At 59.4% G+C, this 16,935-nt stretch overlaps 1 protein-coding gene across 1 annotated transcript in view; it reads right to left on the bottom strand.

Moving 5' to 3' along the window:
- The window catches only part of CACNA1C (calcium voltage-gated channel subunit alpha1 C), a gene marked incomplete at its 3' end in the record, with an annotated part of 148,632 nt that overhangs the window by 124,409 nt on the left and 7,288 nt on the right, over positions 1-16,935 (bottom strand). The window contains exons 3-4 of the mRNA XM_079714279.1: positions 8,827-8,930; positions 1,773-1,945 (exon numbers count right to left, since the gene is read on the bottom strand). Coding sequence (XP_079570405.1) covers positions 1,773-1,945; positions 8,827-8,930 — 277 coding nt within the window. The remainder of the gene's footprint in view (positions 1-1,772; positions 1,946-8,826; positions 8,931-16,935) is intronic.

Raw genomic sequence — 16,935 nt, 5'->3', positions numbered from 1 at the left:
GCGGCAGGCTCCGTTCTGTCCTCTGAGGGCAGGGCTGAGGATGAGAAGCAGACCCCAGGCTCCTGCAGCCACCAGGAGCGAGTGCAAGGAGGGACGCCAGGCTTCAGACTGACTTCATCCACATAAGGGCTCGTGAGAACCCTGGCAGAGACTCTGTCCATTGGGGCAGGCAGTACATCGTGCTCTTCCCAGAGCTCGGGCAGAAAGAGGGGCTAGATGGGCCTCGTCCACTTGATCTGCTCCAGCAGCAAAGAATTCTCCATCAGGGCAGGACAGGGAAGCAGCACACCTGTCCTCAGAAAAGAGCAGGATAACTGTGTCTCTGTGGACGGCCACCGAGTGCTGCGCGAGCAGTGGACACACAAGTTTCTATGAACATGTAAGAGACACGCTCCTACCATCCGTGGTGAGCTGGGCTCCACCATGACCAGGGTGCAGACCGGAGCTCAGAGCCGGCTCCTGTGCTTTGCAGCAGGTGTCGACAAGGCTCCCAGGCCGGCTCACTAGTCACAGACCGCTGGGTGCCATGGACCATCCCCCATCCACGATCCGTCAGCAGTGGAATGGACGCTTCCAGCATCTTTCCAGGAAGATTCTCAGCAGCATCGCCGCTCACTGTTCTAATCCATCTAAGGCCTTGTCGTCCAACTTGCAAAAACTCCTTAGCAGAGCGTGAAGGCCTCCTTGTTACCAGTCCCTGGCTGTGTGTGTGTTTTAAACTTGTGTTCATTCCTTGAGCAGAGTTATCGGAAGGCAGGTCGTGGAAGGCTGTATTCGATCCATCTCTGAACCGATGGAGGCGGGCCTGCTCTCTGCTCACATCCAAGTCGCCTTCCTTCTCTCTCCACCTGCTCCCCCTCCTAGATTCCCACTTAGAGCTCAGGTACCAACGAGCAGGGACACACAGAACCCGGCCAGGGGGCATGAACACAACTGGCAGAATCTACGCCCACGCCCAAGGCCACTGTATCCGCACGCGCGTCGGGATACACGTGCACACACGCATCCTGCGCCCTCCTGGCCTCTGTCAGGACACAGCGATGGACACCCGGCTTCCCCGTCAGCCCCCGGAGCCTCAGCGGGTCTCTCTCCTCCCTCTGGGCCTGGGAGCCTTTCTAGCTTCCTGCCCTTATCTGCCTGGCCCCGCTCAGCAAGCATCTCGGCTATTTAACCTGTTTGGTTCCTTGGTCAGAAACATCCCGATTCAAATGTGCGCAACCCAAGGAAGGGGGCCCGCAGGAGGAGAAGAGAGGGGTTGGCATCAGTTTCTAAAACCTAAAGCTATTCTGCCAGTTTCCTCTGGGTTTCCCCAACCTTCCCATTGAGCACCTTCCCAGATCTTTGAATCTAGCCTCCTCGAGAGAAACCTTTGGCTCTTTTCCCTGAGAAAGTGCAGTGGTCCTTGGAAAGGGGGCGGGGGGAGAGCCTGCTTTCCAGTGGTGGTGGGGGGAGAGATGGTCCCGTGTGAATAAGCCTGGAGCAGGACTCCCGCCCCCGGCCCAGGGAGCCGGAGCTGGGAGGAGGATGTCGGATTTAAAACCAAGAGCCCAACTGAGCAAAGTTTCCCTCGTCCCAGGACCAGAGGCTCTAGGGGGACTATAGCAGGCCTTGCTCCACACGTGGCACTGATTTCTGAGAGCAGAGAAGGACGGCCACCCACCAGCCCGGTGTGGCTACAGGGGCCACACCGTCAGGAGGTGGGGGGAAGCCCCCACGCCTCGCCGCGCCCCCGCCTCGCCCAGACCCCAGCCCCAGACGGGGAGGCCGCTCACTGTTTCGGGGTTTCTCCTCGTCCAAGCCCTCGTCCTCGTTCTCGGGGTCGATGTCCTCTGCCTGCGTGATCCAGTCCAGGTAGCCCTTCAGGTCCTCCTCCAGCTGCTGCTTCTCCCGCAGCTTCTGGAAGTCGCCCCGGGCCTTGGCCTTCTCCCTCTCTTTGGAAAACTCTCTGGCGAGAGGGCGGACGGACAAGAAGAACAAAGCGTTAATTGCTTCGCACGGGAAGCCGCCGGCCGCACCGCGCTGCACAGACCGTGCCCCCTGTCCCAGGTCTGATCTGCTCTCACGAAGGAGGACGCAGTCACTGGGGCGGGGCGCTGCCTGACTCGGGGCTCGACGGTGGGTGGACCGGATCCACTGCCCTGCGTCCTGGGCCACGAAGGCAAGCTCTACCTCTTCATGACCAACGTTCTCCGATGACCCGGAAAGGCCTTCCGAGCAGTAACCCGGCGGCACCCCCGCCATAGCCCCGGGAGATGAGGACTTGGGGTCGAGCTGAAGCCCACTCCCCGCACTGGCTCTGCCAACCCTGATGCCTCCTCGGTGGCTCAAAATCGGCCACGGTTGGGATACGTACACCGCGGAAATCGTCCAATGTCACAAACCAGGGCTCTTCCCCGCAAAGAGCCAGTCGTTAATGTTTTCCAGGACAACAGTGATGTCAGGCCCAGGAGACCTCACCTCCTCACCCCCCATTCTCATTTCTAGGGTTCCTTCGGCCCCGTTCAGCAAGCCTGGAGGGGTTTCTACTCTAGAGGATGTCCTTTCCCTCATGGAGGGAGACAGAAGAGGATTCCAGACACAGGAAAATGTCCTGGGGGGAGCCCTTTGGGTTAAAAAGGAAATCTAATCAGAATGGAAAAATGCATGAAATCAAGATGATATAAAAGTTAAATGAGGCGTTCAGGCTAAAGCAATGATGAGTAGAAACTAAGATTAAGCTGGGATTTGCTGGAAGAAGAGCGTATTGAAGAATTTTGGAGAGTGTCTGTTTCTTTCCTATTTTCTATGATTCTGTCCTTAATTTCTCTCTGACCTTGAATTCACTTTCTGAGCCAGGAGGGACCGGACAGCCAAGAGGGGAGTCAGGGAGGCTGGTTCTCACTCTCAAAGCAAGGATGTGCCTTTTCTTCCGAAACAGATAGGAGCAGCCTGCCTCTGACCTCCAGTCTCTGGGAAATGGGGCTCCTGGTGTGTGTGTGTGTGTGTGTGTGTGTGTGTGTGTGTGTGTGTGTGTGTGTGTGTGTGTTGGGGGGATGCACTGGGCCTCTTGGTTTCTTCCTAGAGACGTGACTCCTCCTTCCTTCAGCAGTTGAGGCCTAGTTCAGGGTGGGAGGCCGGAGAGTCCACCTGAAAGGGATTCCTTGCACGAGACACACACTCCATGGAAGGGTCCCGTGGACGGAAGGACACGCTGACAAGCCACGGGGCAGGAAGGCTCAGCCCCGGAGCCCCTGCGCCCACTGTCCAGGATCTGCATTCACTGTAGCCGCGGCAGGAGCACAGACCTCAGCCGCGACCCATTATGGTGAGGTTCGGGCCAGAAGGGGTCTGGGGGACGTTTTCACCGGGAGCCGTGGGCTCCCGAGCTACGAGTTCTCTTGGACTGCTGCTTTGACGACGCTCTGGTTGGGATGGAATGTTCTTCTTCACTTTGGTTGACTCCAGTTCGAATCGGACTGAACCTGCTCTTTCTTGGGCTTCCTGGCAGCTGGTGGCACCATCCCTTCCTTCCCAGGGAAAAGGGGCTGCACTGACAGCTGACAGTGTGGACGGAGGACTCGCCTCCATGGCGGATGGGCCCGGAGAGAGTCCCCAGCTCTCCGCACCCGCCACTCCTCCCGGGGCTGCGGTTCGCCACCCAGAGAGTCACTTCACGGAGCGGGGCCCCCCTGCAGGCCCCAGACTGCAGATCCAGGCGCCCCCTGAGTGCCCTTCCACCTCCACACGCCTGAGAGCTCCATGCCTTGTGCAGCGGGTTCGGGTGGAAGGGTGACTGAGTAGCTAAGAGGCTGTGCTTCTCCTGGAGCCGGGATCAGACCAGAGCCGGGGAAGCTGACCCGGCCGTGCATCACAGCATCTGCTCCGCGGAACGAAGGCTCGCCACCCGTAACCCACGACCTCTGGGAACCAAGACAGACATCTGGGAGAAGAGGAAATGAGATTTCCTGGGGTGTGAGGGGCTTCGAGAGGCAGCAGGGCCAGGAACCCGCGGAGCGTGGGGCGCAGCCTGGCCCGGGCCGGGGGGAGGTGAGGGGCTCCCTCTGTGGGCTCCACGCAGCGGGGATGTGCAGGGCGGCAGCGCCCCGCTCTCTTCGTCCCCTCGCTGGATGTCCCACGCGGCCTGGGCCCAGGGGCTGGAACCGGCTGCCCGGTCAGTCGCGCTGGGTCTGCGTGAAGGCAGGAGCACGTCCTATGTGCGCAACGGCCGACAGGACAAACGCGGTGGAGGGCCCGGGCCGGGTGCGCACTGGCACAGCTCGCAGAGGGCGGCCGCGTGAAGGGTCCGTCGGCGCGGCGGCCGGGCTCCAGGCCCCGCGGTGACCGATGTGGCTGGTCCTCGTCACCCACGGACTCCGCGTCTGCAGACCCGCCTCCCCACTAGGCCTTCTTCGTCACGCCATCCACACTGCGAGCCCTCGCGGTCACTGCGGACGTGCAGAAAGGCGGGACCTGGGGTCACGTTCCCGGCTGAGGCTGGACGAGGGGCCGCTCGCCTCCTTGGTGGTGCAGCTCATACTGTGAACAAGAGCCTTTTTACAGCCCATTTCCGCATTTTGAGCTTTCTGTTGTGATTTTTCTGATTAAAACGGCCCCCGAGCATGGAGCCGCCATGCAGTCTGTGACCCTAAGGGCACGAGGGCTGCGAGGTGCCTCACGGGGCAAATCCGTGTGTCCGACAAGCGGAATCCAGGCTTGAGTTACGGGCTGTGGATTGAGAGCTTGGTGCGAACGGATCAACACCGTGCCTCAAACGAGGCGACTTCACACAGACGCGCACACACGACAGCTTGTGTACTGACGGCAGTGTCGTGTCCAGAGTCTTGCAGAAACCTAACCCCACATCCCCTGAGGGCAGAGGCCGGTGTTCACGAATCCAGGGCTGGTGGGCACTTCGTGGAACAAGCCTTCCAGGAATCATGCGCGTCTCCCCTGTTCCAGCCACGAGGCGGTGTGTCCGGGCGCTTCTGCTTCCTCGGGACCTGGATGTAGCGTCCTAACTGTGGCCCGTGGTCAGGGTTTCAGGTTGTAAAATGCCCACCCTCAGGCCCTCTGCCCCACCTCCCCGGGGGAACAGGAGCTGGGCGCCCACCCTCTAAGAGGTCCCGGGCCCCTTGTCACCTGAAGACACATGTCTTCTCTGTTTGCAACCACTTAAAACCAAAAAGTAACCAGAGTCCAGGGTCCAGGGACTTTCACCCGATGGCGCCTTCTAGTGCAGCTTCCAGCACCTTGTGGCTGCCGTCACTGTAATGCTCATGGCGAGAGGCTGCGGTCTCTGGAGGAGAAGGTCATATAATCTGGTTCTTATGTGACTAATATCAGCCCTATGACATGTCAGGATCAAGAGATGATGACTGTGGGAGCGTCTGGAAAAAACCCACGAGATGCACATTTACACGGATGCCTCCAGGCTCAGCAGGAATGGGTTTCCAGACCAAGGACGGCCGTCCCTCTGATGACCCAAATCTCTGAATTCCGCCTTTATAATGGAGGCTTTGCAGAGTGTCGCTCTCCCTGCCTTCCTGAGCAGACGGCCCCAAGCACAGCTGAGCCCTTCCTCGGTGACAGCAGGGTGTAGCTCACGAGGACAGTTACCGTGCTGGGCTCTGAAACGACAATAATACCCTTAACTGGTGGACGCAGGGTGTCGGCCCCCAGCTGCAAATGCTCCAAGACTGCAGTGCTGCTGGGGGAGCTCTGTTCTCCCTCAAGGGCTGTTATGTCTGCAGGGCTGCTGGCCCCCAGCTCAGTACCTGTCCGCAGCCTGCGGGGCTGGGGCTCCCCAGCTTCCTCTGGGACAGTCCTTACTGCGGTTCCCACCCGTCTCCTCCCAGGTCGTGGCTGTCCTCCGAGGACACGGGATTAACCAGGCCGATGGGCTTGGGGACGGCGGAGCCTGAGGGATGGGGACAGAGGCCGTGGGTCCACGTTGCGTGGGTTCAATCTCGGATCCTCCAGGCCCCACCAGTGAGAACTGGGGGAGTTCCCGCATGTAACCTTCACTCTTCTCCTCTGTGGAGGGGACGCCCGCTTGGCCCCAACTCGCGGGGGTGTCGTGGGCAGCAGAGGAGCACATCCTCCGAAGACGCCGAGCCCGGGGCCTGCTGTTGAGCTGTTGACCGCTGGCGCCACCCCTGAGATGGGCCTTCCGCGAGCGCTGAGAGGGTTCCGAATGCTTCTGGAAGGCTGGCCGCTGGGTGAAGAGGCGTTCGGCTGTGCTCCAGGGTAACGACCACGCTGCTGCCCTGACTTGTCGAGACAGGGCGAGCACCACGCGTGCTCAGCCGACGGCAGCCTGGCTCTGGGCCTCCTCACCGCGTGGCCAGCCCTCTGGACAGGCCGGGAAGGGGAGCTGCTCACGCCGGGCAGAGGGTGTCCGGGGCTGGGGGAGCCTTGGGAGATGTTCCCCAGCAACGTGGGGAGGAACGGGGCAGGAGCGGGTGTGAGGAGGGCCCGGGGACCCCGAGCAAGGGCTGGGCTCTCAGGCCCAGACTAGACCAGGTTTCTGGAATCCAGCAGGCTCCACACACCTGCTCTCCCTTGAACCAAGACTGGGCCTTCAAGGTCACTCTGCCTGCCCCCAGCGCTGCCGCCCTCTGACCCCACTTGGACCCGCTGGGGGAGCCGAGGATGACCAGGCAGACCCTCTGCTCGAGGGGGGCTTCGTAGTCGAGGCCTCAGCCTCCACCTCAGACTCCTGGGGGGGCTTCACTGCTCAGACTCGCTCCTTGTCTCTGCAGGGAGAACATGGAACCACTTTTTTTCAGGTTCAGAACCCTGGCGTGTTACAGGTCCAGCTTGTTCAACGTCCGTCTGCGGGGCAGCGGCAGGAAGATGGGTGCTGGGCCGCGTCTCGTGCTGACAGTGACCGGCGAGGGGACCCCTACAAGCCACGCGGCGTCTCAGGCTCCCTCCCCTCGTGTCTGGAAGCAGAGGGCGGAGCAGGTCTAACCTGCCACGACCCTGTTCAGTAATCTCAGCTCTGACAGCCCTGGAGTAACCAGCGATCCCAGTGAGGACAGCACTGCCGTGTGCTGAGGACTCGACGGGAGGTACCTCGCTCTACTATCCCCGCGACCGAGGACTTGGGATTATGATCTCCGTTTTGTCAGATGGGTGAGTAACATTTACAAACCTTCTGCCTGGAGCATCCAAATTTCTGCCTTGAGTGGGTGACGAGGTTGACTTTTCAACGCTCTTCCTGACGACTCCTTATAAACAGGGCATTTTCTTGTGTCGGACACAGAAATGGAAATCCTTCCACCCTCCAGGCAGCTGACCGGGGCATCTGCTGGCCTGCGTGTGTCACTATCACCCTGACGGAAGGTGCTAGTCCCCGTGCAGCTGCTCGCGGCAAAGGCCCGGTGTGACGGAGCCCCTGACAGCACCCCCGTGGGGAGGGGCGAGGATGGAGGCGGACTCTGTCCCTCCCCCACTTCCAGGGCTGACCCCGGCGCTCCTGCGAGGCCTTGGGCTGCGGCAGGAGGGGGTGGGACGTCCTCCTCCCTCGCCCGACTGTCCCCAACATCACGTCCGCAGAGACGGAGGAAAGGCTACGAAGCGGCTGCCCCTCCCCACGTGGCGAAGGCAGAAAGTGTCCCTGGGAGCCTTCAGGGGATGGCCTTGCATGGCTGGTGGGGGCTCAGGAAGAAGAGAGTGGGCTGAAGAGGCGTCCAGTGGGCCCGGGGTGCAGAGGTGGCCGCCCGGGGCTCCTCGGGCCCCAGCCACGGGCTGCCTCGGCCACGTTTTAACTTCATCCGAGCAAAGTCGGAAATGAGGCGGGCCTTGCACTTGGAGCCAAGCGGACAAAGTTAAAGGAAAGTGGCTTCTATCTCCTCTGTGCTCCAGTAATAGATGGCTTCAAACAGCTGAGCGCCCTTTCTTTCAGAGGAGGGATACAGAGATGGACGGCCCGGTCTGTGATGGGAGCCAAAGAGAATGAGCATTTCAGTCTGCTTTGTTTACTTGCATTTTAGCTCAAACTCCTGGTACCCTGGCCCGGTCAACTCTGGGTAAAGGGGACCTGAGTCTTCACTGCCAGCCTGCCCTGGACTGTGGCTGCAGAGATAGGGCAGGTACCCACCTGCGAGGCTGCTACGCGGGCCAGAAGCCCTCGGCCCACGCATCTTCCTCCAATTCCTCTGCCCAGCCCTTCCCACCCAAGGGGCTTGGCTGCTATGAGGTCCCTGGAGAAGCATCCTGCCCTCCTGGACAGCCTGGGGTGGGCGGGTGGCAGGAGACAGGTGGGCCCGGGTACCTCTCACTGCAGCCCAAACCAGTGGGCTCGGCCTGTGCCTCTGACCTCTGCCCAGCCAGGCCAAGGACATTCACTTCAAGGCTCCTGGGGTGGCCCCATGTCCCAGGTTCATCAGAGTCAGAAAAAGAATAAAGCCAGGAAAAGCAGAAAGAGTAAGTGAAATAAATGGAAAAATCAAGACCTTTTTCCTTGGTCCTGCTTACCCGCTAAGGACACCGAGAACCAAGTTAAGTACAAAAAATGACCCTATGATGATTAGTGTAACAAAATAGATCCAGGGCCAGTCCCTTCCCACGGCATCATTGACCTGGAAGAATGGAATCACAGTTAGTACAGCTCCAAGAGCAGCCGAGCATGGCCCTGCCCACCCCGGGCCCGACGCCGACCAGGCAGCACCAGGACCGGGGCCTCTAGGTCATCAGAGGCCAAATGGCCTGCCCAGCCAATGGCCAGCGGGCCTGGCTGAATGGAGACGTTTTCTGTTTCTCCTGGGCCTGGTGACGGATACAGAGGGACCTGGGGCCTTGCTCAGCTGCGTCGTAAAGAGGACACAGAAACGGTCAGCTTACCCGCTCAACACACCAAGAACCAGATTTAGAACGAAAAAGGATCCAAAGATGACCAGACTGACAAAATACACCCAGGGTAACTCGTAGCCCATAGCGTCCTGCATCTGGAAAGACGAAGGATAGTTAGGAAAGAGAGAAGCAGCAGTGAGTCAAAGCAAGTAGGCAGGGAGGCAGGGAGGCTGTGAGCAGAGGCTGGCGTGGGAGATCACTGTCCCCGGGCACCATCTTGACCCAAACACCCCGTGACCTTGACCTGAGCAAGAAGGGCCTCGGCAGGCTCTGCCTCAGGGGGAGTCTCGCCAGGCTCTCTCTGTCCCTTTATTTTCTGGAACAGAGTTTTCCTCCCATGTTATCTATTCAGTTGTCTAAGAAGCTGGGTCACCTCTAAAGTGGTTCTTCCTACGATGGTTTTCGCTCAGTTGGGTTTATGCGGCCACTGCGCCCACCACCCTGGCCTCAGCTCTCAGGGACCAGCTGGGGGCTGGAACCTTCGGGCACACGTGGGGAGGTGCCTTCCTCAGGGGGTGACCCCTGCGCCTGGAGTTTAGGGTGGACTGTGCTGCCTTATCGGCACCACAGGCCTCGGGCCGGGGAGGACGGTTGCTCTGGCTGGACTCAGGGGACAGCTCCTGCGCCTGCAACTCACGGGACCGTGGATCCCCGTGAGAGGTCGACGCCCCCGAGTTTCCAAATTCCTAAGTGCACAGGCTCCCCGAATGATCTACACCCGTGGTTCTCAAGGTGTTGTCCCTGGCCTCACCGGGGGACCTGGGAACGAGTTTGGAACTGCACACTCTGGGCCCTCCGTCTACACTGGGGGCACCCGGCGACCACGTTCTCACCAGCCCTGCGGTGAGTCTGATGCAAGTCGAGGTTTGAGAACCGCTGGCCCACGGCCCCCAGCCTCTGAGGCAACGGCACGACAGAGGTTGTGATTCCCTGCGCCCAGGTCCACGGGGCGGCTCGTGCGCTCTGAGAAGCACTGACCGGTTCTCGGTGCTGCCCCCGCGCGTCCTTTCCAAATCTGCTCTCGTTTACCCGGGGCTACCGTGTCTCATTGGAGGCAGCTCCCCAGCGTGACCACAGGGCAGAGAGCACAGCTCTGTCCCGCCCTCAGGGTTGCCAGTTTGAGCCACGTAGGGAAAAGGTGCCCAACACGCGACTTTCCCAGGTCACAGTTCAATCCAATGTAACGTGAGTCTGTGGACATCCTCGCCGCCACGCGGCCGCTCTGTTTTCCACGCAGCACATACACTTTCCAAGTGTATAATCTACTCACTGCTGTGCATCGTTTGTCCTCCATGCTGGGGTGCCAGTGGCATGAGGACAGGCGTTGGGTGGAGCCTGTGCCCCCAAGTGCCCAGAACAGGGCCTCGTATAAGGCGGGTGGTCAGTGAGGCCGGCCGGGTGGACGGACGGGCCCCCTCTGTGCCAGCCCTGCTACCCACGGGAGGCCCTTGCTGTAGGGGGACAGGTCAGTGGACGTCGGGTGGTGAATGCGGCTGCAGGGGTGCGTGTGCACAGCCACGGGCCTCCAGGAGAGGCTGCAGAGGCCGGTGAGGCCGGATCAAGAGGCCCGGGGGTACCACTGGGGGGAGGAGGGCAGGGGCAGTTAGGCCGCCTGGAGGCCGCGCGGTCCTGCCCCACGAAGGGGTTCCAGGAACTGGCAAGCGTTGGGACGGTGCCGGCAGCGTGACGCGCCCAGCACGACGGCAAGGGGAGGGCGGGGCACCGAGATCTGCGGAGTCAGAGGCTGCCCCGTCGCGGGAGCTGGGAGCCTCCTTCCTGATCCAAGGCTGCCAGGGAACCCACACAGGGCCATCCAGAGACGGGCTCGGTCCCAGTGCCAAGGGCCACCCTTGCGAAACTGCCCCAGAGCCGGGCAGACGGGGATGGGGAGGGAGGGCTGGTGCCTCAGCAGCCTCCTTGGGGGAGATCTCCCCTGGCTGGTTCCTCGTGCCCTACATTTTGTGAACATTTAAGCTCATGAAAAGTGCAGTCCTCCAGGCCACACATCTCTGATGACTCAAGGAACCCATGAGCCTCGGAGGCTTCTTGGGCCCCTGTTTAGTTTGAGTGTCCTTTCTTCTGGGCCACAGGCAAGGGGTGAGGCATCCAGCAGCACTAGGACCTCCAATGGATGGAGCTACAGACCTCCTGACCCCCAGATACCCACCCCACAGCCAGCCTCATGGGAACCTCATGACCCCTAGATAACCTCAGGACCTGTGGACACCCCATGAGGAGCCAGGGTCACGTCCAGGGGACGCATGGCCTCCACCTGTCCTTGTCCAACTCTTTGGTCTCCTCCGAGACTGTGGGCTGGTCTCTCCGAGGGTCAACGTGGGCGGCTGCAGGTGCAGGGTGGGGGGTGGAGGACAGATGAGAGGTGAATGAGCTCCTGGGGGTCCTAGGCCCCCTGCCCTGCGGCCCATGAGCAGCCAGAGGGGCCTCTGGGCCGGCCGGCCCTGGCCTTGTACCTCCCTCCACAACCCCGTTTGCTCTGGGCCCCCTGTCCTCGGCAGCCAGGGCACCAGCTCATGTGCGGGCGGCTCTGAAGTAGGGCAGGACCAGAGTGGGGAGACGGGTGGCTTCAACAGCCCGGATGGAGCTATTAAGAAGAGAAGCATCAATAAAGGTATATTTTTAAAAAATGACCCAGACTGCTGACACCGTTATTTAGAGGTGAAAAAGGACAGATCTTCTCAGAGCACTGAAGCCAGATGTTTCTCGGGCCCCTACGGGGAAGGGGCGTGGAGAGGCACCCCAGGGCCTGCCACCTACAGCCCCTCGGCCCCCGGGCCGGGACCTCACAGGGTGACCCAGCCTTCGCTGGAACACATGCCTTACCCTCCCCCCACATCTAATTCCTAGGGGGAACCACAGCCTCGAACCTCCAAATCCAACATACATGTTTCCCCGAGAAGAAAATTCAGGAGGAAAGATGGCTCCGGCCCCATTGCCTCGGGGTCTCCCTCCATCCCAGCCGGCTCCCGGGAGCTTTCACGTCTGGCGCTTCCCCCTCTAAGGTCTGGGCACTGCGGGTCCCCAAAGGCTGAGCAGTTTGAGGGGCGCGGGAGGCTGTCACCTGCCGTCAAAAGCAGGAGGTGCAGCCCATGGAAGTCACAGCGTGTTACGGGGACTGTGATCGGGGGCAGGATCTGCTCTGTCCGGAAAGCCAGTGCCCTGGGCGATGGCCGAATGAACCCCTGACCTTTGTCACCTTGCCTGCGGGACACGGGGTCCGCCCTCAGGTCACAGGGGGAGCAGCAGGTTGGCAAACAGTCTCGCCCGACACCTCCTGCCCCTGCTTGCGGCAGCAGGAAGGCCCGGATCTTGTGGGAGATGCCAGCAGGCCCACCACCAAGAAGGCCAACAAACCAGCTCCTCCTGGACTCAGCCGGGACCCCGCAAGGAGCGGAGGCCCCGTGGACGCCTGTGCCCTGACGCTGTTGTCCCGGGTGGGCCTCTGGCACTTGGTGAGACCACTGGGTGGCCGGGCTGACTCTTGGGTCTGTTAGGAGCCCGAAGCACAGCTCTCTCCAGGCCCCAAACTGGTATAAAGCTGGCTCTTCCTTCTCTGCTGCTCCCCGCCCGGCTCAAGTCCAGCGACGCCCCATCTCCTCTGACAAGCTCTCCCGGCTTTCGCCGAGCCCTGCGTGGGACCCACGTGTCTCTGGGTCCCCATCTCTCCAATTACACCCAAGCTCCTTGAGCGCGGGCCTGGGGACCTTGTAAATGCTCACTAAATGTTCAATTGAATTACTGAGGAATAAGGACTTGCCTAATGCCAGTGAAATGAATAAAACAAAACCTAATAAGTAAATAAATAATAGTTTTGAGAGATGCAAATTCCCCTTCTTCGTATGTGTATAAACCACGGGTTTACTGTCTAGGTAACAGATCCTCTGTATAAAGCGCTGTGGGCGCTAAGTGGTCACGATCTAACTCGGGCAGATTCAGGGTTCAGGACCAGAGGGTCCTGAGGATACCTGACACCTTCTCTACCTGATCCCCATTCAAGAGCCCAGGATGCTGTCTTTGGGTTATTGGAGGGTTTTTCCTCAGCTTTTCATTTCGAATGACTATTAGGTCCTCAGTAGAACTCAGCCCCACCAGCTCTGCTTGCTGGATGCCTTCAGAGGCTCATTTCCCATATTTGTAGTGAAAAGAGGTGCAGCTGGAAAGGGAGAAAATAGGCTAAAACACCTGAGTTTCTGCTTGGATGCAAAAGACCTTCGTCATAAGCCAGGGATCCTTCGGCAGCACCGAGACCAGAGATCAGTGGCCGTGGTGTGTATGTGTGAGTGTGTGTGCACGCGTGTGTTTACAAGGAATGTCCTCCCACACGGGTGAGTGCGGAGCTGACAAATGACTTGTGCAAAGTTTAAACCTTAGACTTTCATTCCCCAGGTCTCCTGCTGAACCAAAACTCAGGCAGGTACGACAGAAGACGCATCTTCCCTTTATACGACTTCTCACGAAGTATTCTTTCTAATCTTGTTTTAAGCTGAATTTCTAACCTTTAAAAATGAACAGAAGAGCTGGTCATGGAGAAACCAACTGGGGAAAACGGGAGGTGTCAGAAAGAGGGGTCCCGGGTGCCAGGGGAGGAGGTGACCCCAGGACGCAGGCCAGAGGGCTGCCCTGTGCCACACAGGAGGCAGCATTCCAGGGGCCCCAGGTCAGAGGGCATCGTGGGCAGAGGTCAACAGAATCCTCCTGATGGACAGTTGGTGAGGCACCGAGATTCCTAAAGCACTGGGTGCCTGAAGCCCCGGTAGGAGCCCCCTTGCCGGCCGCCCTCCCCGGGAGCCCTCCCCCCGGGTCAGGGCCACGCTGCTGTCCCCACGAGCAGGGGCCATCTGAGGCGGGTAGAAAGTCAGCGATGAGCAGACCCCAGTGCATGCTGGGGTGACCTGGCTGCACGTGGAGAGGGTTCTCAGATTTCACATGGACCCCAGCTCTTGGGCCGCATCTGAGAACCTACAGATTGTCTCAGTTCAGGAAACCAGAGCTCCAAACACACAAGAAAGCAGCCTGGAGTGACACGCCACCGGGTGGGGCAAAACACCCCAGAGAGGAGACCTGGAGACGTGGCATCCACGGGGGACGGTCCGGCAGGGCTTCCCTCTCTCACAACTGCTCCCAGAGGCAGCCCACACCTTTCACTCCATTGCTCTCCCCGCTATTTTAAAGAGGTGTGTACATTCTGATAGTAAGCAGACAGGCTTTGGCTTAAGAAGCCATTTCCCAAGGAACTCCCACCCCCGTGGCCCAGCTCTGGCTTGGTCTCCAAATCCCCGTGTGCCCCCGCCCCGTCACCCGCAGACGCCTGGAACGGGCCACGGGGAAGGCAAGCACAGGGGCTGCCCGGGAGCCCATCCCAACGGGCGGTGTGAACAGCTGAGGAATCGTCCATGTACTACTGCCCAGGCTTGCTCATGCTGGCCGTCCACGAACCCTTCCAAGTCGGGAGCATGGGATGGGCTGATGGATTCAGACTCAAGGCCACCCCAGGAGAAGTTGGGGGCCCGCCTATGGTCCCCCAACTCCGAGCCAGCTTCAGCGCTTCGGTGCCCCAGTGGCCTGTCAGCTCCCCAGGGATGTCTATCCAGCCGGTGGGTCCAGTCTCTGCGACACCTAGAGCCGTGGCTGCCCGTCCCCATGTCCTGCAGACCTGCCCCCGGGACTCGGGGGGAAACGCGTTCCTCCAAGTGGAGGACCCTGGACCCACCCTCCACAGAAGCCATCTCCTTAGCCGGCTTCAAGCCAGTGGCGCCAAAGCAGCACCGTGCGATTGGGAACGTTAGGCTGCAGGGGACTCGAGCTCTAGGTGGAATCTCCTGGGAGCCTTTGCAGGTTCAGGTCCTGGGGCTGGACTCGCAGCGTCTGGTCCCACGGCTGGGGATGGGGGGAGCGTGGGCCCCTCCCTGCTTAGAAAGTTCCGTGTTTTACACGGAAGCACATGGAGGTGTGAGAGTCTGGGGGTCTGGAGGAGAAATTCTGAAGGCGAGGAAGGCGCAGGGGGAGGGAAGAAGGAAGAGGCGGGAAGGCCAGAGAAGTGAGAGCCAGTAGGACAGTCGGCAGGCAGGCAGGCGCTGTGGGCTGGGAGGGGCTTTCCTGAGAACACCCGCCAGGAGGCTCCGCTTTGGTGTCGGTGTGTGTGTGTGTGTGTGTGTGTGTGTGTGTAGGTGCGCATGCGTGAACACGTGCGTGCCCACACACACACACACACGCGCGCGCGCGCACACAGCTCAGCCATTTAGGGAAGGTCAGGGCGAGGCTGTCCCATGGGCCTGGGACTGTCCCCCACCTCAGACACTCCCTACTCCCGGCCCAAGCTCGTCACCCACCCACCACCCGCGGGGGGAAAAGCACAACACAGCTGCTGAAAACTGCTGGTTGCCATGCGTGCTCCTTCTCAGCCCCCACGCTGGCTGTCACCGTGACAGCGCCTCCTTGGGTCACATCTGGCTGGTGGGGGGAGAGGGAGGGAGGGGTGAAGGAGGATCCCCAAAATACATCAGGGACGTCAGCAAAGTAAATTATACCTGTTCCCCTAGCCCCACACCCACCACCCACTGCCTCCCTGCCCTCAATTGGATGCTATGGGAGGCGTTTCCATAGCAACTTGAGGCTCGGGTTTGAAGCTCACGTGATGAGGCTTCAAAGCCCAGTTCCACACAGTCGTGTGCTCTGTGCTGCCCGTTTGCAGAAGGATGTCTCTGTCCTTGGCTGGCCAGAGGGACTCACCCAAGACAGAAGGACCCGTTAGGGCCACTTTTGAATTCGATCTGCTTTACTAAACGAAATTAAATTTGCCCAGGTAGAGTAAGCTCAACGCCCTTTGTCTCACAAATGACTCAAAACCAAGTTCTTATTGAGGGTGAGCCTGGGAGATGGGTTCCAGCGTTCCACCTCAGTTTGAGGGAGGTGTGATTAGACACTTTGCCTTTTTTGAAAGTGTCACAGCGTGGCCACTCTACGGGGCTCTAGCGGCACTGCTGTTGTTCAGTTTAGGTTCTAGTCAGCTTGCCTACGCTGAGCTGGATGTTACTGTGTCTGAGTCCTGAGGACCTGGGCACCCCCGGCAAGCAAGAAACTTGCCCTCGTACAAAAGGCACGAGGGCAAGTTTCAGCTGGTCTTGCACAGAGACGTACACATTTCACGGCAGCGCTGGGTCTCAGCCTGCCGACTCTACCCCAGAAACTGGGAGAAGAGGGCTTTTGAATTGTTGAAAAACAATCTAGAAGCTACGATGCCCAGAACGCGCAAAGCATCTCCGAGCCGTTCCAGGACTCCTCCTCCTATGGTCCGGGAGGAGGTCCATACCTCTCCTGGCACTAGCTCTTCCCAGTCTGGCAGCTCGGCTTGCTGGGAAGGCATCCACACCCCTCTCCCTCCCGAGCAGCCTCTTAGACCGTTTTCAAGACGGCCAAATCCATCTGACTATTTGCAAAACCCTGGGTGCGATGGTATTTTCAAGGCTGGCAACAAGCATTTTCCACCCAAATGCTGGAGCACAGCACCGGGCTCTAGCAAGTCAGTTCTCACGTGGAAGCGGGAGATACTACAAAGAATTACATTTATCTGGAGTTTTTTTTTTTACAAATAGTGGACTTGACTCTGCCAGAATGGAGAAAGACCAAGTACGATGTGTTTGCTTATGGGGCAGGCTGTATGAAAATCTGGCACTTCAAAATCTGGCAAAGTAGTGTTGGCTGCTGGATAATAAAAAGAGCATCTTTAAGGTGAAAGGAGATTTACTGCTGATTGGCTGGCACTCGGGAAGTGGCATTTCTGAATAAGCATCGCATAACCAGCGGAGCGTTTTGTCATCAGTGAAAAGGATGGCAATGCATTTGTCTGATGGACTATTCTGATATAACGAGGTAAGATTAACACGAGAAATAAAAACATGATAACATGATAGCATGCCATGATGCTACACGATTCAATAAAAATGGTTTCTTCTTAGAAGACCAGGCCTGAGTTTTCTCCTTAGCCCTAAAAATTGAACTCTGTGCCCTTCAGCTCTCTTTTGGGGTCAGAGGCAGGACACGGATGGGAACAGAAGGGACCAGGAGCTGAGGACCCTTGGGTCG

The sequence above is a fragment of the Hyperoodon ampullatus genome (genome assembly GCF_949752795.1).
Source record: "Hyperoodon ampullatus genome assembly, chromosome: 11".
In the NCBI taxonomy this organism is placed as follows: domain Eukaryota; kingdom Metazoa; phylum Chordata; class Mammalia; order Artiodactyla; family Ziphiidae; genus Hyperoodon; species Hyperoodon ampullatus.
The sequence above is the reverse complement of the archived record's forward strand: the minus strand, read 5'-3'. Positions and strand labels throughout refer to the sequence as shown.